The sequence below is a fragment of the Strix aluco genome, chromosome 23 (assembly GCF_031877795.1).
Source record: "Strix aluco isolate bStrAlu1 chromosome 23, bStrAlu1.hap1, whole genome shotgun sequence".
Lineage (NCBI taxonomy): Eukaryota > Metazoa > Chordata > Aves > Strigiformes > Strigidae > Strix > Strix aluco.
In genome coordinates this window covers 2,677,860-2,700,317 of record NC_133953.1, presented here as the reverse complement: position 1 = coordinate 2,700,317, position 22,458 = coordinate 2,677,860, and the positions used below count along the sequence as shown (strand labels likewise).

The window sequence follows — 22,458 nt, the reverse complement described above, 5'->3', positions numbered from 1 at the left end:
TTACTGCAGGCACCACTGTGCAAACTACCTCCACTACAGTGTCATGGCTGTTCCAGCAGTCACTAGTGTGCACTAAACCCTCCATTTTTGTCCCTGGAAAGCTGTTTTTCCACTTCACAGATCAGAACAGTGCCTGTTCTTCTGTTTTTCATACAGTTTATTTCACAAGCAAGGCTTTGAAAAGCTTCAGGCAGGTTTGAACTCCCTAATGCCAACAGAGTACTAGCCTACTGCAAACCATGGCAGGATGTCACACTGAGGAAACTGCTTTGCTTCCCCAAGCTACGTATACAAACACTACCTCCAGGAATAAGGTTTACTGTTTAGTACACTATTTTACAGGGTTGAAGCTAAAGAGAAATACGACCATAAGTAAACCAGTGTAGAGAGTTTTTCTGACCAGGAAAGGCAGCTTATTTTAGTGAATTCAACCATTAAAAATTAGCCAAATTCAAACACACTTCCCTATGCAGTAAAACACCAGATGTGCGAGAGCAGCAACAAGCTTTTAGAAAAAAACATGCAGGGATCCATAAAGAACGCCTGTCTTGTACACATCTCCTGGAAGGAAGTAGCACTAATAGCAGAGAGTTATCACACCTTTATTATACAAATTTATCAGACACCATATAAAAAGATGACAGTCAAATTGACTTCCTCAGCAAAATAGCCTGCCCTCTACCCAGCCAGTCATCAGGACCTTGTGAAGACGGTGTCTGGCTGGCTGTATTCATCACTGGGGAAAATGGATGAATTTTTGCTGATATGGGTGAACTATGGCTAATAAAAGCGGCATTGCTAAGCATGCAGAGAAGTGTTATAAACCTAGATCTTACATTCCAATAGGTCAAGCCAGCCTTTTCACCTTTCTAAGGATTCTTTCAAGACAACACACAAAAGATCAAAGATTTCAAAGTGTGATCAACACCGCTTAATAGAACTGACAGTTTGAACTGAACTGACAAAACTGAACCTAAACCCCTGCTTTCCATCCTGAGTAAAACCTTTTCTGTTATAAGGCCTGACAACCCTCCCATGCACAAATCACTAAGACCACAGAAAACTGATGGAGAACATTCAGTCGTTGTACATATCGCCACATTTACTACCACACGCTCTGGTGAGCTTACTTTGGTACCAGCGAGTTCTTTCATCATGAAGAGGGAATCATCAGCTCTGTCGTCATCATCATCATCATAATTGGGTGAGGGAGTTCCTTCTGCCCCTTGCCGTGCTAACCCTCCTCCTCCTCTGGGGTCGAATGGGTCTACTACAATTGGCTCCGTGCCTTTGATTTCACAGCGGCAAAATGGACAACCCTGGCCTTCTGATTCCTTCAGGGAAGAGAAGAAATCTGTTACCACAGCCACTCTGATGCAGAAATTAAACACACAGTTAATATACAAAGAGGTTTAAAATTGCTTTCAACGAAGAGGAAGACAGAAAGGCAAACTGGGCTACAAATATGGAGTATTTTCTCTCTGAAGTAGAAACACAGCTTCTTAGCAAGTCCTCGCACTTCTTGCCTATTCCCAGCTTAAGAGCTCAGGCATCTCATCAGCTTCGCCCCGCGCTGGTGAAGCTGGCACTGATGCACTGCTGTTACTGAACTATGAGCTTATGTCCGCAGTTGTGCTATCTTATCTCCATACCTGAAGGAAACTGAATAGTTTTGAGAAGAGAATATACCGCTCCTGTGAAAGACCAATGAGCTTCACTCAGGGAGATTAACAAGAGGCAATGCCTCACCTGCCACGCAGTGAGACAGGACGTGCACATCAGATGGCCACATGGTTCAATCTTCACATCCTTGTCATTTTCAGCACATATTTTACACAGCTGAAACGTGGAGCCCATCTCGCAGTACAATTCATATTGTTCCTTGGGGAAACACAGACAGACATGGTTGATAACTGTAAAATAACAAGCATCCTTAGTCATAGCTACAAAGAACTCAACACAAGATTTGCAGGGGAAAAAAAAAATTCCGAACACAGTGCAAAGGAGAACAGAAGTCTGCAAAGATTTCACTATAATTTTACGTACTAGATATATCTGTCAGGCTCTGAAAAAAGTGGACTTCAAGTTATCCCAGATTTTCATTTAGGTGTCCCAAGGACAGCCTAGGAAAGCAGGGCTCAGGACATGTTGAATGGCACAAAAGCATGAATATTTGACAGAACATTCTAAAAAAAAAATCATCTTAAAATCTGTCAGCCCTGCATTTACCTAACCTTTGCAGTCTCTTCTGCCCATCCCTACAATTCAAAGATTTCTGCAACTCCTGTAAAATACAATACATCGGCCTTAAAAACAAGTCTTGGGGATACCAAATATGACAGAATTGTATCAACAGCTAAGGAGGCTAGAAATTAGGAAGAAAGCTAGCAAGTTTGATGGCATAGAATACTCTGCTCACCTGTGTAACTTTAATGTGGTCCTGAGGTGTGGGCTCACACAAGCCAGTCAAGTCAGGATTCTGATTCCGGCCATCGGGAAATAAATAACTGTAAGCAGTTGGGGAAAAAAAAGATCTCTCTCTCTATATGTGCATACACACACACGCACACACATATAAGGTTTGTTTTGGGGATGGTAGAGGAAAGAAAGGATGAGGGTGAGAAGTGAGGGGTGGGAATTCGAGGTATTCTGAACTCAAAAGAAGTTTTGGAAGAATTTTACTATCGGACAAAAACCAAACATGTCATTCTTAAAAATAAAAAGAAGCTTGTTTTCCCTCCTGGCAGCAATTTTTATTTTAAACAGGATGTAACAGGATCTTAAATCATCCTATAGTGAAACTGCAATATCCAGAGTAAGAAAACTGGCGCCATAATATCAGTTGCAGTGGCTCAAATTAAGGACTCGACTGGAAAAGAATCTATGACAAGGCAAACTCTGACGCACACTTATCGTCGGCGGCTGCAAAGGACAGTATAGCTCTCCAGTGCAAAAAACAGCCATCTGAGCATTCTCGAGTGTCAAAACAGTTAAGCATATGAATTACTCCACTGACATCAACGGGACTATTCACATGATTGAACTGTTTTGCTGAATCAAGGTCTAAATAAAAGGGAAGAGCTCAGCGATATCCAAAAGGGGCTCAGTGATGTCAACAGTGATTGCTTGACCTCTGCAACACGCCTCCTCTCCTGTGAAGTAGATAATGTGTGATGAACCCAGAGGGTATGTTTTCCCATTCAACTGACTTTAAGACCTCACCACAGGATTAAGATTTATAAAACAAACAGTGAAAAAGGGCAAAAAACTTAATTTTGATAAAGTTACTTACAAGCCTTCCCTGAAGCCATCAATCAGTGCTTGAAAAAGAGGTTTGTTGTGGGGGATTGTCTGAAGAATGTTCCCATCTGCAGTGACATAGCCAATGGCCCACTGACCGAGTCGTGTACAACTCAATCGGAAAATATAACTAAAAACACACAAAGGAAAGGAAACTTCAGTTTGGACAGAAACAGACAGAAAAGATTAAATGTCAAGTAGGCAGCCTTTGTCTGGCTCTATCAAGACAGCAAATAAAAACGGGTAGGAATAACCTGATGGTTCCTCAATTTACCCCCAGGAAGATCAAAGGATAACCCTGCAATCTGATACGAAGTGAGAAAAGCATCCAAGCACTGGCCTCCAGGTGAAATTAAACCCAAGGTGAAATTAAACCCAGAATCCAGAGCACGAAAAGTTAGCATCCTTAAAACCACTTGTTTCAAATCGACTTTAAAAAACCCCAACAAACAACAAAACCAACAATCAGACTACACAAGGTTTCCATTTTTAAAACCAGCACAGAACTAACCACATAGTAACAACCTCCAGAATGAACGCTTGGCCCTTCCTGCATAAAGAGAAATCTGTTAGCCCTGTTGCACTGGGCCAAGTTCTACCCACAACATTAGGTAGCCCAAAACTGCTCAGGTCCACGGCCCCCCCAGAAGCACGTGTTGTCTCCCACAGCCTCTGAAGTGTGCTCAGCCTGCAGCATTACCTTGCAGCCTGCTCTGCCTACCACGCTGCTTTCTGCCAGAGCAAATACTGGTCAGGTGCTTGGCCTGTCTGGAGTTGGCTTCACACGTACACACTGCTTCTGGGGGCTGCAACCCGTTCAGCTCCCCTGGTTTTATGCATATACATCAGAACGTAATGGGACAGATAGATACATTCCCTTATTCACGGTCCTGAACAGTCCACCATTTAGGCTCACTCTGGCAGGGTCTGCCTCTGCATTCTGCTCATGCCTGAGGGAGCTGTTGTGACAACTGGGGGGGTGGGCAGGAGCAAAATCACCACACGGAGGATAATCTCCAAATACAGGGCTAGCTAGGGTTTTTCACAGTTTACATTTCCGAGGAAGGAGGACAAAAGCAAAATAAAACCAATCTCCTCAGACAGAGCAGTAATCAGAGATGTTAGCAAGAACGATCACAAAAGCCACTGCTGTCAAGCACTAACCTGCCAGGTTTGTGAATGAATTTCTGAAGCCGGGCTTTCACCTCATCATACGTTAGGAATGCCATATAACCAGGATGAGTCACCGCTAGGCTATTCCAGTTCCTGAGCAAAGACGACCATGGCTATAGAAACAACAAAGAAATATATTAACCACGCACTTCTAAAAGGGATCCACACATACAGTATTCCTTAATCAAATGGATCAGTTCTTCAGTTAAAGAAGCAGGTTTCTTATCCACCATGAAGCCAGCAGAGGAACTAAAAGCCACATTCTCATACAGCAGCCCTAGCATTTGAGTTTCCTTCACTGGTGATAAAAACATCACCTAAGCCAGACCTTAATCAAAAGTCCTTTAATAAACGCTAAGGGAGAAGCCACTGAGGTCACAAAAAGACAGCTCAAGAATAGCTGCCAATTTATACTGCTTCTGCAGAGAAAATGACTCATTCCTGAAATAGGGATAAAGACAGGAGTTTAATAAGATTATGCACAGAACCAGAAACCATGACTAGTCTGATCTCTAATTCCCACTTCCTATAGGGCCTCAGGAAAGTGACCTCCCCTCTCTGTCTCAGTTTCACTGTGCTTGTGACTGTTCCTTAACCACCTCACCTCACTTGGGTGTGGCAAAGATGACTGGCTAGTCCAAGATTTGAACAAATAAACCAGCACATACATGTTAAATATTCCTTAACATGATGCACAAAAAATCATTACAATCGTTCGAAAGCTCTCAATCCCAAGAAGAGCTTGGCTGCCTAAATCTCATCCAATTTTTCCAAATTTCTCAATTTGTCTAAAAGAAGATATTAGCTCTCCCTAAGAACTTTGCACCTCTTGGAAATTGCAGCAACTCGTAACTTGCTCTTTATGTACTATAGTTGGAAAAAGTACTGAATGAGATCAGCTACATTGCAACACCGAACATGGGAATTTTTCATCTAGACATATCTTAATTACAACCCACCCTATCACATGGGAAAAGGCAAGTCAGAGCCAAAGAAGTAAGTGTTTGTTCTTGTAAACAGCCAATTGCACCATCAGAAGCTGTGTTTTTGAGTTTAGCACTATTAAAGACTGTGGGTTAGAATTTTACCTATTATTAGTATCACTTCAGTAATATAGGTATTTCTCATGCACAGAACACAGACATGTCCACAACATTCTGGCTGTGTCAGATCAAAAGCTAGGAAGCCCAAATTTCCATGCTCACGCTCCATCCTGAACAACCACCCCACCCGCTCCACCCCCCCCCCTCCACCTCCTCCGGAAAATAGATCTGACAAGAAAGAAAAGGACAAGGAAAGACAGAGTGATAAACTAAGCTTCACATTTCCTGGCTTACAGAAGTTGTGTCAGAACGTCAGTCTAAAAGCGACCTTTGAAAGGGAAAAACTGATTCATGAGAGGATACTGAATGTACCTTACAGCTGCAGTATATATTTAGACAATTTTTATTTCTACAACCAGAAGTATCACACACACAATATAGGGTCCTAAGTATTACTAGAGCAGTTTATGGGATGAAGGGCAAGACGACCAAATCCCTTACAGAATAAATAATGTCATTTTAGTGTGTAAAATATAGTTTGTCCTGGGAAAAGAGTCTAACCGGAAGCACCGAGACACATTCCAAGTGATACACGTTCCTCAATTCTTACCTGAAAAAGTCGTGTGAAAATATCAAATTCAAATACTGAAATGTAGTCATTGCACGTCAAGTCAATCGTTGACTTCAGAGCCATGGCTTCCAGCCCTGAACTGATTGGATGCACTTCATGCAAGGCCTGACGGAAGCTTTTCCAAGGAACGATAGTCCTGGGGAAAACCAAACCATCTGTAAATGTGGTATGCCTGAAGACCACCACCATGTACATACCTTACACATTTTTTTGGGTGAGTATTCACCTCATGATAATGGAAGAGAGGAAAATCAAAATTAGCCACAAGAGATTTATTCATGTTATGCAAGGACAGGATTTCTTGGTATTGCAGGAAATTAGCAGTCAAATGAACTTCAGACAATTTTCTCTGCATATGCAAAATTTTGGAATCTGAAGTCCAGCTCTGCTTTCTCCTTTCCCTTTTTCTGCAGCCTTATCATGTCAAAGCTTGTATGTACCCTGGGCTGTATACAACACCATCGCTTGAAAAGAATTTCATAATGTCGCAGCTGGTAGAGAAGGAGTTAACAATAAGTCTTTTAGTACAGGTCTAGATAGCTAAAAAAAAGCTGCAAACAATTCTCTAAAGAAGGATTAACTGGAGAAGTAAGATAATCAGAAGCCAAAACAGAGGCTCCTGTTTAAAGGAGTATTTTCCTTCTTTTAAAATACCGAGTGGAACAGAAACATAGAAAGAACATGCCCAGCTTCAGACAACCGTGTTATTCATGAGTAAATATATTATTGCTTTTTGTTCTGACAGCTACTAATTAAACTTTTTATGTGAAGTACCTTAGTTAGAAAGCAGTACCCAATTCCATTAACTCTAATCCTCAAACCTTGCTACGGACACCTCTGCAGTTCATTTAGTCAGTGTTTTATTAGATACAAAAATTAAAACTGATGTTTCAACAGTTTGCACGCAAATATACATTGCACTTCACTTTCTCCTTCATTCTATCTTAACAAAGCCATTAGGCAAATTGACAAAAGTTCAGAGAAGCCAGAAGAAAGGTGACTTAAGTGATTGGAAAGACTAATTGGAAGGAAAATTAAAATAATTTAATATAATAGCTTAGCTAAAGGACAACTAATATTGGGGGCATGCTAACCTCTGGAAGAGGAAAGCAGATTATTTTGCACAGTTTGTGGAGCTTACATACAAATTAAGGAATTAAGTAGAGGAAAATTTAAGCTGAATAATCAAGGGAAACTCTGTGACAGTACAAGAGTCTCCAAGGGAAAGTGGGGAAAGACCCATCACTTGACACATTTAAAACGAGACAGGACAAAGAACTGGGAAATACAGTGTAGGAACAACCCTGCATCTCACCCCAGAGAGTGGACCAAATGACTAGTAGGTCTCTCCCCTCATTCATTTTTAACCTGACAAAGACCTTTCTGAATTGCAAAACAGAATTTTAAAAAATACAGTGCTGTGTGCAATTTGATCCCACATCTCTGGTTTGAAGCATAGTTAGAAACTTACTTTTCACCAAAAGCCTTTCTCCAAAATTCTGCAGCATCTGCCTTGGTGATCCGGAACGTGTCTCCTTGGAAAAGGCCATTTGGGAAAATACCTTTGAGTTCGGCCAGCATATGGCTGAATATCAGGGATAACTTTGTCAGGTTACGCCTACAAAGGACCACAAAACCAAAAGTTTCTTTTAGAAAAGACAGATGTGGTTTAGCACTCTGAACAAAACAGAAATCGTACCTATTGCAATTCAAGAAGTATCCCAGCCTAGAAAACTCTTATTTGGGACCACCTTTCAAGCTTTACCCAGCATTCAGAACACATCCATCGCACGGTACTTATCAGCAAGGTCAAGACATCTTCCACATGACTAACTTTGCATAATCTCTTTGAGGTGGGCAGGTTCTTACCAAGGCAACCCCCCCCCAAGGAAATACATCCCCAGAAAATGTCCAAAACCAATATTCCGACCTTACCTATTAAGTAACAGCATAACCAGAGCCAAAACCTCATCAGACTCCTTTGCTCTTGGGTCTGAAAAGTCCTTAAGAGAGCACATAAAACTACTACAGCCCTAGACCATGTAAGCTGAATGTCTTTCCAAGTCTCCAGAGGGTTCCAACACAGCAGATTCACCCAAAGTTCATCTAGCCAATAATACCAGGCCCAGCTCCCAAGGGAAGGTCAAAACACCTGCAGGTTTTTTCTAAAATGGTAATAACTTACATGCAAAAGCTTGATGGTCAAGGTGCTCAACCATATTGTGTTGAGTAATTATCCAACTTGCATTACAAATTAGTAGCCCAAGTACCTTCTCTACCTGATAACATTCGTGTATCAGGAGTGCTCTAGTCTCTCAGGGTTTCTAAACTGGAGAGGGAAAGTTGGAGAAGAAGAGAAAAGATATTCTCTGTTTTGGATTTAGTCAACGTGCAAAAGATTTCCAGAAACAGAAGACAGGAGGACTACAGCCCAGCAGAGAGGACACAGCAGCACAAGGAGCATTTTGGGTTACATGCTTCACAAGAAAGTAGCATTGGATTGGCATCAAATTCCAGCAGTACAAACTGCAGCCCAGGACTGCTTTTTCCCTCCTTGTAGTCTTAGTGACTATATTAAGGAGGTAAGTTCTATGCTGTAACTGTGCGATGCAGAAATAGAGCTAGCTTGGGTACCTTAAAGCATCAGTGCCTGGAGCAGTACAGGAATATCAAAGTAACAGTATTCCTACTTAGGAGTTAAACAGTAGCATTATTACACACTAGAGAGGTCCTGTTCTACTCATAGATGAAAAAAAAAAAATAATCTATTCACTAGTGGCACCTCTTTCTCTCATTCCTTTATCCAAATAAAGGATGACTCTCTTCTCCTCCACTCCATTACATTCTCCAGATGCTAGGAAAATGGAGTTCCTGAAAAGAGACAAGGATATTTCTAGGCCAGAGGCTTTTTTTCACTCCCACATCACATGCTTGAAGGTAAAAGAAGGAACTAGTATCATGTGGGAAAGGACAACTTCTAAGTTATGCCCAACTGACCAGAGCTGGTCAGAAGACTACATCAACCACCAAGGCACTGCACAGACTCAGTTATGACACTGAGCAACAAGTTATTTTGCGGACTGCAAAACACTGAACTATTTAGAGAGGGGCTAGAGGCATCCCCAGTCACACAGTATTTTCTTAATGCCTTGTTTTCCAAGCTCCCTCCCTAAGGATGCTATTACCGTAGTGTGCATCTCCCTGAAGACAGCTGTGTTTGGCAGCAAACTACACTCGCCCCGGGTTTCAGCCCTTCACCAATTTCTAGTATTCTGGTTGGATTGTTTCCAATTACTTAATCTTGGACATTTTTCAGATACCACTTGCTCCAGCCATGCTATTCCTAGCTGAAGTACTTACCCTGTTAATCTGCCTGATTGCAGAACTGACTCCAGCTAAAGGAGATAGGTTTTGCTGCTTTTGCAGAAGCCTTCAGGCTTTCTGCAAAAATTCTCTGGACATTTGGGCTTGGGTGTTCTAGCTTCATGTCATACTTTTTAAGAGTCTAAACTCAACTGCAGGTGACCTACTTTACTTGACATATATTCTACCATTTACTCAGCTGCACATGAGCCCTTTAGCCATGATACAGTCTGGGTAGACTAGAAGGTATACAGGACTCAAAACTATGAATCTTCTTTCACACTAGTTCTCCTCTCTTACCCTTATTTATTCAACTACATTTTAATTTGTGCCTCAGCAATGAAAGCTGCTCAAAGGGTTTATAGAAGGTGCCAGCTATACAGCAAGGGATTCTGGCTTTTGTCATTTCATACACATCCAATAACAACAGGTGCTCAAGATTAACGTAAGTAAAACCACCCAGATGCTCTTCTATAGGCTGCTCTATTCAGCAGCTCTCTACTGGATGCGTTACACATTCAAACTGTGTATTTTAAAGCAGTTATATGATTTGGTTGTTTGCTTCTATAAACAGACTGAAAAGCTTTGTTGTTCACCATCTTTGTCTGTTAACTGGCCTCCACAGAGAGGGGCTGTCAGAAAGTCCCCTTGCCCTGCTGCTGTATCACAATTTCCAGTCAGCCTGCTTGTGCAGTTCTGTTATACCTTTGGAGTGCTACTGGAATTCCTCACCTTCTGCTATTAGAAAGGTTTATAGAGCATGTCTTTAAAAAAAAACCTATAGAGGATACCGCATGTAGAAAAAAACTAAGCTGTATCAGAACAGCAAAGTAATGGCTTCCTATGAGATCACAGTCACATTTATGAAGCTCGGTGGCTCAGGACCTAGATGTGTGGATACACGAAGAAGCTGCAGTAGTACAAAGCGTTACCTTATCAGAAGCATCTGTTTATGTATCTCCCCACCTCCTTGTCCCGTGTAATGTTAAGTAATTCAAAATTGCATGTTCCTCTTTCCAGCAGCAGATAAACGACTTGCCATTTACCAGGGAAAGGTTCAGATTCTGAGGCACAGCCACTGGCTAATCCTACAGAAAAGATGATTTAATTGTACACTCACACCCCAGCTCCCTCCCTCCCGAGGGCAGGTTCCCACACCACGTCCCTGCAATATCTCTGGTTGACAAACACTAGGAAAAATTGCAAACCAGCAGTTCTAGCTGTGGAGCTTGTTCCCCAAGTCATGTTCTGAAAGTCCTCACTTCCATAAAATGACAGAACAGAGGACAGTTTATAGCAGTGCAAGGAAAAAACACAAACACCACGCTATTATGAATCATTTAATCCATCTAAAACTCAAGCAAAAAAGAAGATAGTATTTGTTTTTATTAAGTTTATAAAAATGGAGGCTTGAGCAAAAATTGCTTTTTGTTACACTAATATGGAAGTAACTGGTAGGAATTAAATTCTGAATAATTTCCTCAAGGGGTTAGCATGGAATATTTGTGTGCAATCTCACACAGGCAAAGTGGCATCTCACAGCAATGCATTAATGCTCCGTGACTACAAAGTCAGCAATCCTAAAGCTGTTAAGGTATATGGCACAAGCTAGCACTCGACACCTGAAAAATCATGTCCTATTTGTGAAAAAAAAAAAAATCTAAGCATATTTGGTAGACAGAAGGGAAGTCATTTCAGGCATACACTCTTCTATTGCTGCCCATGACAGTGTGACAATTTGGGTATGATCATGCAAGCACACTTACACATTTCTGACCCTCGAATAAGAAGGTAAGAGAACAAGTGTATGGTTTAAACAAAGCAACAGTTAACTTCTGCCCGAGCGCCCGCTCCCTTAGCTGAGTTTCAGGAAGTGCTCGCGCCCAGCTGAGCACATCATTTCAGCAAGAGAATTTCTACAGGCTTGAAGAGGGATAAACAAATGATTTTACAGACACACATTGAGGGACTGTTTCCAAAAGAGTTTCTAATATCTGAACGTTTTCAATTCTTAAGGTTATCATCATTTTTTCGAAATATTCAGCTGTATCTCAGGTAAGTGACAGAAAAACACAGGAAGTGAATATAAATTGCAGAATATTTTATGTTAGTAACTAGCTTGTATACAGCAACTAGTTACCAATCCTGTGCTAAAAGGACAAACAGTTTTTTCAAGAGTGCACTCCTTTATTTTAACAAGTGAAGTTATACATTTGTAAATTAATACAGACCAAATAAATGCTTGCAATTACAGTGAACATTTTTATTAGCTTATCAAAGCTTAGTGATTATGACTGTATTTTATTTTTAGTTACATCAGCAACTGTCCTCATCTTCATTGCTTCAACTAAACAGAAGCCAGTGTTCTCCCAGCAAAAGGGTAATATTTTCAAAGGACACTTAAGTGACTGAGACCAGAGATTCACAAACACTTTTGGCTATAGACCTCCAGCAGTCTTCTGTGTTTCTTATAAACTACGATGGCCCTCTTTCCAACTTTTAGCTAAACACAGGAACGAACACAAATACTGTTACCGAGAGTTGCACCAGAGGTATGCCAGCCACAGTTTGGGAATCACTAATTCAGGCACCTAAACCCCATTGACAGTCAGTGGAATTTAAACACTTGTCATATCAGCACTTCTGAAAACATTACCCAGGGACCACAGGCCACATCAGTTGGCTCTCCTCACTGTTTGCAGCTGAGCTGAGAGCAACACCTGTACCAGCTTCAAAGAACCACAGGACATTTCTCTTCAGTGGTTACGTCCAGAGACAGAGCAACAGCTACAGTTCAGGTGGGATGTCGTGTTCCTGTGAGTGCTTCCACACATATGTGCGAAGTATGCAGCTTGGTATTGTTAGATAGGGAATCAATAACTGTAAAAGGGAAAGCTTACAAAGCCAAATATTTTTCCACTCTATACAGTAACCAAATATTTTACTAAGACACATCTGCAGTTCTAGCATGCAGGCATTATCCCTTCCATACAATGTTAACGGAGAGCTATTTCTTTAATAACCCAGAAAGAAACATCACTGGAGCCTGTTTAGCTGCAATTACACTTGACTGGAAATTTGCGCTACCTTGACACTGACAGGGCTCCAAAGATGCACGTCTCAAGCAACCATTTTGGGGAACAAAAAATCAGCATGAAGCAAGACTGTTTCTTCAGTTACCCAAGTGCTCATTAATCAGCTGGTTCCCCAAGGCCAGGCCAGGCCTGCCGGCGGCTCTGCAAGCTGAACAGGCATGTTCCTTCATCCTCCCTCCTCCGTGCCCCCTCTGCTGTGGTTGTGCTACTTCCTTCCTGCTTCATGACTGTTTTTGCTCCACGCATCTTAGCGGAAGTCAAAAGGTCGAGCAGGCACTTCCATTTGCTGCACAGTTCTTCGCTGCAGCCCCTCCACGGGCCGGCCCCCAGCTGGGTTTTCTGGTGCTGTTGCCTCCCCCAGACCTATCACAGATTTTTCTTTTCCAGTTTCCTGTTTGCTGGACAAAAGCATTTTTCCACCATGTAGGCTCTGCCTTGCAAAAAGCATTAACGGCAGACGAGTGTTTTAATGAGAGCCTTGCCTCTTTCAGCTACGTGGACACCATTAGTTAAATTAATTCACGTTACAAAGTCATACAGCACCTAATGTGCTTCATGACTAGAATGCCTTCTCACCTCAAGGCAATGTTAATGTAGTACTACCATTTCTGCCACTGCCAGCTAGAATTTTTTCATTTTATTACAGTATTTCTCAACTACTTCACAGCTAACCAACTGACACAGTGTAATTTTGTTCCTCACACGCAGCAAAGAGACTGCTCCACTGGCTGATTTAGTCACAATGTTGTGCTCACATGCCACAATTTGACATTGATTGTCACGTCTGTAAAGCTCGTTCTGTTGAAAGCATGCTACAAACACGGCTGTGCGGAGGAATCAAGAGCCGTAACACAAGACAACCGACTACAAAATGCTTCGCTTCTCTGAAGTTATTGTGCATATTTCTTATATACCACCGAATTTTCAACAGGATTTTTGTATTTGCACTCTCACTGACTTCAGTTACACTTGTGAACGCTGGGTTTTCACAAGTAACATTCAGCCTCTCTAAGAATAGGCTGCGTTTAACAAAGACTCTTCATGGGAAGCTAAGACAAATACAGCCACACCTCCGCCTTGGCCCCAAAACAAAATTAAGCTGAATGTGACTCAACTGACTTCATTTCAACACATTTTCAAGAAAATGCTTTATTTCATAAAATCAGCGCCAAACCAGCTAAAATCACACATCAACAATGAAGATTCAAGAAATCAGGGGACCTAAGTTACTGCAAAACCATATTGTTCAAAACTCAGGAGAAGGCACTCTTGGGGCATGACCCAAAAGTGCATCTCCACAAGAAATGCAGTCTCAGTACACTGGAAGAATTACTTCAAAGCATTTTTTAAAAAGTATACCTATTTATTCTAATGGAAGATTAAGGGAAAAAGCATTACAGGGGATGTGGGAGCATCTGACACCTTAGCACTAAACTCATTGACTGAAGGCTCCCAGAACAGATGACGTGGTTTCTAATTGCTTCTGTCCTCACAGAATTGCACAACTAACGCGTTCACCCAGGACAACTCAGATGCACCACACTTCCTTTCTTCAGAAACTGTGCGTTTATTTAGTGAAAGAATTACAAATTGATGGCTTGGAAACGAGACCATGGCTCAGTTAAACTGAGGGAAAACACACTCTAAATCACTGTACTATTATTCAGTACTACTGCTGAAAACTTGTATTTTTTTTTTAAACAACTCACAGTCCAAAACAGTTTCTGTGGTATCGCAGTTTCACGTCTCCAATGACTCTCCATGTAAGTTTGATATGCAGAGCTGCAAGCACAGTATAATTATTTCACTAGTTGAGCAATTAATGCTTGCTTTTCTGTAAGTCACACCTCAACAACCCTACTGATGGATAAGACTTCCTTCCAGATTTTTATACTCTTCTGAATATGAGATCATATTAAATTTCCTGAGGGGGGAAAAAAAAAAAAAGTTTTTTTACCTCATTTTACAGGTGAGACAGCTGAAGGGCAGAAAGAGCAAGTGCTGGAAATTAGAATTACAACTAGGGAATTTCTAATTCCTTATCACGTGCTCATTATTGCAGAATAGTATCCACTTACTAAGTACTACTGCAAGAAACCATAACTAAGGAAATACAAGTTTCCTCCCCTCTCGCTTCTGGGGTTACTTTGGAATTACACACTTACCACCAGATCATGTTTAGGTGACAGGGTTAGCATCCACTACAGGTAAATGCAAGCTCCTGTACTTAAGAAAAAAAGAAACACCCCAAAACCACAGTTCTTGGGCTCTGCAAACAGCCAAATTTATTTTTTTTTCCTTCTCCTTTTTTACATCTTACAATTCGGTATATAGATTTAACAGCTAAAAAAACCCAACAACCGCCTCTTTTAACAAGCTCTTTTAAGGAGTCTCCAACATCTAAAACGTACCTTTCAGAAACCACAATGGTGAGAGGTTATCACATGACATATTTTTCAGATGTTACAAACTATGCACCAGACAGGAGCAGTTCAACCCAATTTCAGCATAGGTGCCTGCTCCTGGTTCCAGAAAGAACAACTGTATCCTACTACCACACCAGCAAGAAGTTTTCTGCACGCTCTTCATGTTAACATAAAACTCCAGCCTACGCATATAAGGAGTAAGTGGAAATGCTTGAGGTGATCCCAAGATGTCTTTTATAACTCTGAGACAGCTTCAGAGTCCTCTACACACAGTAATCACTTTTAAAAATAGAAACAGCGGAACTACTTTCAACAAAACTTGCAACACAGGAAGTGAATGAAATTCCATTTAACTATTAGTGGCTCAATCACCTTACAAAGTTATGCTGGGCCACTGCTCTGTCACATTTACAGTATTTCCACAGGACAACTAATCTAGCAGACTCACAGCAAACCAGACATTTTAGAATGAGCAATTGATTGCTGTACATATTGTACTATATGTAGTTTTGCTTGTACTATAGAATTTTACAGCATCAGCTAATGCTATACTGGTTTTGTAGACAAGCTCATCCTGGTACCCTTTGGAAAAAAGGAAATAAACAGGTTTATCACCTCTTGTTAATACAAGGTTTGGCTCCAAACACACTTTTCCATTTAAAGAACTACAGGTTTCACTGTTTCATTCTTTGCAGAGCTATAAAACCAGCTGGTTAGTCCTGCAACTTCAAAACTTCACTTACTAAAAGAGCAAAATGGGAATGGGAACACATAAACCACAGGACTAGGTATTTGTGTCCATTCTAGGTCTAATCCCAGTTCCATCACATACTCTCAACAGCAGGCTTGAATAACCCCAGTGCAGGGTAGCACTACTTACTGCTTCTCACTGCATCAGTGGATGCCACGGGTGCCAGCGTGCCTGGCTGAGGCTGTCAGCTCATGCCCAGAACACACCTCCAACTGCATCTGGAAGCTGAACTGCCAAATTCGTAAGGCATTGCACCTGAGCTGGCCCCCACAAAGCCAAACCAGAAATGACTGCAACCACTACATTAGACTCTTACTCTGTTTAATATCTGCAACAAATCTGTGTACAACCGTTGCGACTGCTGTGAAGCTTCCCCTCTACTCCCTCCCCCTTTTTTACTAATTATGTCTACAGCCAAAAATGCAATAGTTAACTAGTGAAAGGCATTCTCTGCACGCAATATTTCTCTCTGTTCTAATTTTTTTTAAATTGTACCAGTTGTAGCTTTAAAGAAGCAAGAAATTCTATAGGCTAATTCCTTTATCAGTACTTTCATATTACAGGACAGAAATATTACACAAAACACACATGTTTCCTTACAGCCTTCTGAATCCTGGCACTTTTCAACTTAGATACGCTTAAATACCTTGAGTTCGGTGAGTAGAGCATGGCAGTTTAAAGTGTCACACAAAATATATTGTGGGCCACAAATGACCAGAAAACTTTGGCATACTCATATTGTTATGCAAATGGAGGCAACTGACCTGAAGCAGAAAGGCCAACAGTCCAGTGTGCTGACCAGAAGCACCAACCTACTGACCTTTAAAGGATCTGGACTTACTATTCTAGGCACAAATGCTAGTGTTGTATTTTTAGCAAGCTAGATTTCTTTCAATGTTAAGAAGCTAAAAATCCACTTATTTTTCTGGATTTAAATATTATAGATAGCACTTTAAAGAGCAAATTCATTGGATATAATTAATGGTTTTTAAAGAGCTCAACATCTACTCAGAGGACTGCCAAGATAAAGGATAACCTCTCACCTAGGTAACAGATTAATTATTTTACCAGATTCAAGGAACTACACAGCAAAACTTGCTGCTCAGAGCAACACTACTTGTTATACTTGTATTTGGGCTCTCTGCACTGGAGTCAAAATTTATATTTCAGGGGCTACTTGCTACATTTAAAGGGTAAAACAAAGCACAAAAGCCGTCTTTCCAAATCAAGGAAGACTTTGTATCTCACACTTGATCTTCAGCCACCTTCAAAACTGTCCTGAGTATCACGACGCCACCGAGGGATTCCTTGGCAGAAGGGTCTGTAAGCTCCATTGCTTCATTCCCAACTCGCATCCTGTCAAAATACTAAACCCAAGATACTTTGCAACGTACTTACTCCAGTATAACCTACAACCCTGGCATACGTTTGTTTTTCAAGCTTCAGACTCTAGATTGCAGCAAATGGCAGTACTTGCCCATAGCTGGCCTGCTGAGTAGTCTGACAGCAGATCTCCATTTTTCCCCTCACACCATTCTCACTTACCATGACCAATTTATCCTCTATAGTAATGTTACAGCCCTTTCTACAAGTGGGTGGCAGCCAGCGAGTCACATTACCTGAGCCAGCCGTGGGTGGCACATAACTGAGTGCCATCTGATCCACCTTCCGGAGATGGAAACAGGGCAAAGCCAGCAAGTTCACAAAGAACACCACCAAAGGCATTGCTGGGCAGCAGCTGGCCTAATTTATTCAGTACCTTCTAAGCAAGGTACACGGTTTTTTTGACACTATCTTATAGTTCAGAAGAGCTTTCACGCACCAAAACACAACCTATTTTCTGGCTAAGAGGGCCATGACTGCAGACTACTTCAAATCAACAGAAATCTGAAACATGGTATCTCAGCCCTGAATACACAAGCCAAGCACCCAAGAAACACAAAGGGGTTGTCAAGTAGCACTAACACATTTTTGCCAGCATTGAGAAATCTATCCACATTTCAAATGATGATAATCACAAACTAAATAACACACTTGCACTTCCATCCACAACATCAAGTTCACAGAGTTAGTCTCCCATAAAACTCTACAATTTTACAGGCTCTGAGAGCAAAGATTAATAAAAATCTTACGTCCTTATTATGCAATAATCTGAAATCTTACATTTGTCCATAAATTGATTTTCAAGACAGTGGTCACATTTTTGCCGGAAAGAAAACTAAAATAAATGCAAGCTTACGCCAATTATGCTAAGTGTCACTTAAGTTCCACAACTCTCACCTAAACTAGCAATTTAAAGCCAAATTAAAAAGAAATAATTCACATTCCTCTCTCCAACAACATTTAAATGATAATGAATTTCTTCTTGGGTAATAAGCAGTTAGTTAGTGTTCATATGCTGGAGCCTGGCAAGGAAACCTTTCTTGTGGGCAGCTTTGGAGCCTGTTCTTTTCTTTAAGATGCTCTAATTTAAATGCAGATGTAGACTTCACACTAGTGGGTTTTGTTAAAAAAAAAAAGTCTTAGCTGTATTAGAAGGAAGTGACAGAAAGAGGACTCACACACACCATGCACCATTTAAGTTCCGCATTTTATACTATCTCTTTTTCACTGGACAGGACTGTGTGCAAGCATTCTAAAATATGAGATTAGAGCACTAACACACACACACACACACCCCCCATCCCCAGAGAGCTTTTCTGGTTCATGGCTTCGCACAAGTGTTTTCCAACTTTTTCCTCTATAAAATCCGACTTTTTTTTTTTTTCCCCAAGTCATTCTTCATGAGTTTCCTTCCCCTTTAGAGATATACATGGTCATTTCCAGTAGACATTAAATATTGGTAGCTTTTTCCTGTGTAAATTAGTAAGTCTTCACTTTGGAGCTAGAGAAAAATATGAAATCCTGCTGAGCCAGCATCCCATAAAGCTATTGTCAGAAACACGACAGTTCAATATGCACTAGCTTCCCAAACCTTTTCTTGCAATTCCACGTTATATGGAGAGGGTTTATGATATTCTCTGCCTAACCCCATTTTCTCCTCTACAGATACGTTAATTTGTTAATCCAGTTTGTTAACATTTTGTTTTCCAAAGTATGCAAGCTGAACAAGTAAATTAACTTGTGCTGTTTCTCAAACATCCAGTCCACATCCTGAGTAATTACTTCTCCTCAGCCTTTCACCTAACCCCCACCCTCCAGCTTACATAACTGCAATCTAGTGTGGAAACATTTGCAGTGGTCTGGTTTTATTTAGCGAATAAATTTTCTGAGTTTTCCCTCATAACAGACTGTTAACATAATCAGTAAATTTGATTCACTGGTGAAAAATGAACTTCTCAGCCTAATTCAGACTTTCCCAACTAACAGACAATTCCTATGCCTGTCTACTGATCAGCAAGCTATTCTTCTGTCCTGCCATGGTACGTCTGATCTATTTAGACAACTGCAAAAAAGCTGCTGCAATAAGTTAGTTATGTAGTGGGGAAAGCTGATGAATGACAGCTCCTCCATGCAAGTAAGAGGTCTGGAGAAGTAAAAGCTTTCTGCAGTAGAAACAAAAACTATTCCTACCTAACCACTGAGCCTCTAAATTAAAGTGAAATCAAGAGCTTAGGCAAGTTCAGCATGTTCAGAGCAGTTATGGCATCATCATTAATGGCACTATCAATCAATGGAACCATCACATCGCAGGAAAAAATATGTATGTTTAACCAGCTTTTGTTATCACTGGTTAAAAAGTAAACTCAAGAAATTCACAATATTTACAGGTTCAGAGAAGTCACATATTTACCACTGTAGGCAGCACAGCAAGCTACTCGGTGCTAAACAGGTGTGCCTCTCTCCTTTGCATATAGACCTGCTAAATACCCTCCACAGCACTTCTTTTATTGCACTGTTTCAGCTATATAGGCTACAAAGTTCACCTCCCGGTGGTTTTTTGTTCTGTTTTTAAAACTTCAAGTGACAAGTCTTAAAACGCCTTTTGCATTAGAAAGCACAGTGGATTTATAAAGAACAGGAACCAACAGCTTTGGAAATGTGTATAGCCTCAAGAACACCTGCTAATTACTGCAGCACAGCCAACCAATTATTGAATGACTTACCTTTACCTTGCTGCAAGCATATGACAAAATATCCAGTGATTAACTCTTGAAATAATATTTGATTCCAATATCAAAGCCTGCAGATGTTACCATTTTATTTTACCACATCACAAAATACATGTTTTAGAGACAAACCTACCTATTAGCAAGGACAACCTAAATAAGCTCCTAAACTGTCAAAACTCAGAGGAATAATACATTATCTCCACTAAAAAAACCCCCACACCTACTCAGAAGTCACCAAGTTGAATTTCATCTACTTGCTGAAACTCAGTCTTTAAACAGTAACTAGAAGTTACTGCATGTACTGATTAGTCAGGAAGTGCATACTTTAAAAGCACCCTCAACAGCATTAATTTTTAAACAGATATGGAAGTGAACTAAAGCAGAATTTAAACAGCATCTTTAAAGCTCTCCTAATGAGTTCTCTTCGCAAAAATCGCAGTATGATTTTATGCAAGAGTAACAATTTCATCTGAATGACTACCAAAACCACAGCGTTTCAGAGACAAACCAGCCGTTAGAGTCCTAAGAAAGGAAGCCATTGGGTGTTCACGGCGTTGGACGTCACACGAACTGTGGTGTTCGCCACAACAGGAGGATGCTTTCAGCAGGCTGACGGTTAAGGTATGACACAGGAGAGCTGCGTTCGCTTAACAGCTCTGTGACTGCAACTAGTTTAAAACTGAAGGAACAAACACTCACCCACATCCGTAAGCACTGCGAGTGTTTGCACACTCTTTTCTAACACTGTTCACAGCACCTCTGCTCCTCTACGGTAGCTTGAAAGTCAGAGAATACATCAAGGCGTGTGCTCTCTTCACAAACACGCCTTTAAATGTTCAATAAGCAACTGCAATCTTGTTTTGTACTACTGGATTTTAAACTGCCTGCCTTACAGCAAACACCAAATAGCATCCATATTATACTCCCACACAGTCTACTCTAAACATACACACAACACTGTACCAAACCACTCTAGATGACACACATTTGTGGCTATTACGAACTCTCAAAGCAGCACAAGCAGCTACAAGACACGGCGCTCTCCGCAGCTGTGCTCCGATTCTGCCTCAGTCCACCTTGGATGAACACACTGGAGAATCTCTAAAAAGTTTGAGAGGAAATACACAAAGAGGAATTTAGAAATAATAAAAATAGAAGGTTGATGCTCAAGTGATCAAGACAATTCTGATTCTACAATCTAAGAGCGACTTCAGTCATTTCTAATTCCTGGTCTGTTTGCTAGTAGCAAACACCTGCAGAGCTTTCACGCTAGTTATGCAAATGTCAAAATAGTGTATTTGCTCTACATCAAGAGACATTTGGGGGAGGAAAACAAGAGCATACAGAACAGGAAACAAAATGAATGCTAAATCTGGAAGACAGGAAGAAGGAAGCTTCAAGGACAACAGGAAAAAAAAAAGGCAGAAAAAGTCAAGACAAAAGGATTATTCAGTACACCAGATTAGATTTTTAAAGGCATGTTTCCAAAACACTGCAGACTAACATTAGCCACAAACTTGCATGAGATCAAGAGCAAACCAGATTTTTTTATATATACATACACATACACACACTGCCATGAGCATATTTCCAGTGAGTACCAGATTCAGGTTATATTTGTTTGCTTCACACGCTGCTGACAATCTCCCAGAAAGCTTCTCCCACACTTCAAATATTTGAATTCATTAATTCTTACAAAAGAAAAAATTCATCTTTTTCTTCAACTCCTAAAAAGGTGGGAAAATTTCTTAGGTTTATTCACCTTGAATTACTATATACATTTTAAATCAAAAGGTACATTTCTAGCAAAAACTCATTTAACTAAATTCCAGATGAAACAAAGAGCACTTGAAGTGATCAGGTCCCAAAAGCTCACACAACCACAAAGTCTGACGCTGGAAGTGCAGCATTTAACAGCATTAGTTCAGCATTAGCTGCACTAAAAGTGTCATTCTTTGTGCAGATCTCTCTTGAACTGATACACAAATCATACACACCGAGTACTCTAACCTCTTTCTTTTCTATGCCAAATCAGAGAACTGAGAAAGTCACCATGCTCATTACCAGCACCAGGAAAAGAGTGTCTGATATTTCCCCTTTATGATACAACAGTAACTGCTGCTTCCTGGGCCGACTGAAACGCAATGGAAGATGTAACGAGACTAGCCGGGATGTGACTCTGCTTTTATGCTTATATTTACAAGTCTCACCACAGCTGCTTCCCTGGTAAGCTGTTTATTCATAAATGGTACAATTAGCAATTCCCCAAAGACTCCCATCACCGCTGCGAGAAAGCAAGCCTCTACTGGAATCCTGTTTCTGAAGTTCACATCTAACAACATGGATTTCCCTCACCCCCTTTTGTCAATTAGTTTGACTACAAACTGACTAGGATGATTAACTTTCTGGAATTATTTCTCTTTGCTTCTCTGAAAAAACATGGGACTGGAGGTCCCTTGTTGGACTTTTGATTGACATAGCTATCATTTACTCATCAGATGTTCCATATTTATCATGGACAGATGACAATACACGCACAGTTAACCAGAAAAATACCACAGAAA

At 40.7% G+C, this 22,458-nt stretch overlaps 1 protein-coding gene across 2 annotated transcripts in view; it reads right to left on the bottom strand.

The window, feature by feature from the left end:
* The window catches only part of CBL (Cbl proto-oncogene), a 44,306-nt gene that overhangs the window by 12,148 nt on the left and 9,700 nt on the right, over positions 1-22,458 (bottom strand). The window contains exons 1-8 of one of the 2 annotated variants that reach the window (XM_074849070.1): positions 15,017-17,054; positions 7,619-7,765; positions 6,127-6,283; positions 4,465-4,586; positions 3,293-3,430; positions 2,420-2,507; positions 1,750-1,881; positions 1,131-1,334 (exon numbers count right to left, since the gene is read on the bottom strand). In XM_074849070.1, the coding sequence (XP_074705171.1) occupies positions 1,131-1,334; positions 1,750-1,881; positions 2,420-2,507; positions 3,293-3,430; positions 4,465-4,586; positions 6,127-6,283; positions 7,619-7,728 (951 nt within the window). In that variant the 5' untranslated portion in view covers positions 7,729-7,765; positions 15,017-17,054. Of the gene's footprint in view, positions 1-1,130; positions 1,335-1,749; positions 1,882-2,419; positions 2,508-3,292; positions 3,431-4,464; positions 4,587-6,126; positions 6,284-7,618; positions 7,766-15,016; positions 17,055-22,458 lie in introns of those variants that run through there. The other variant, XM_074849069.1, reaches the window with a different exon arrangement.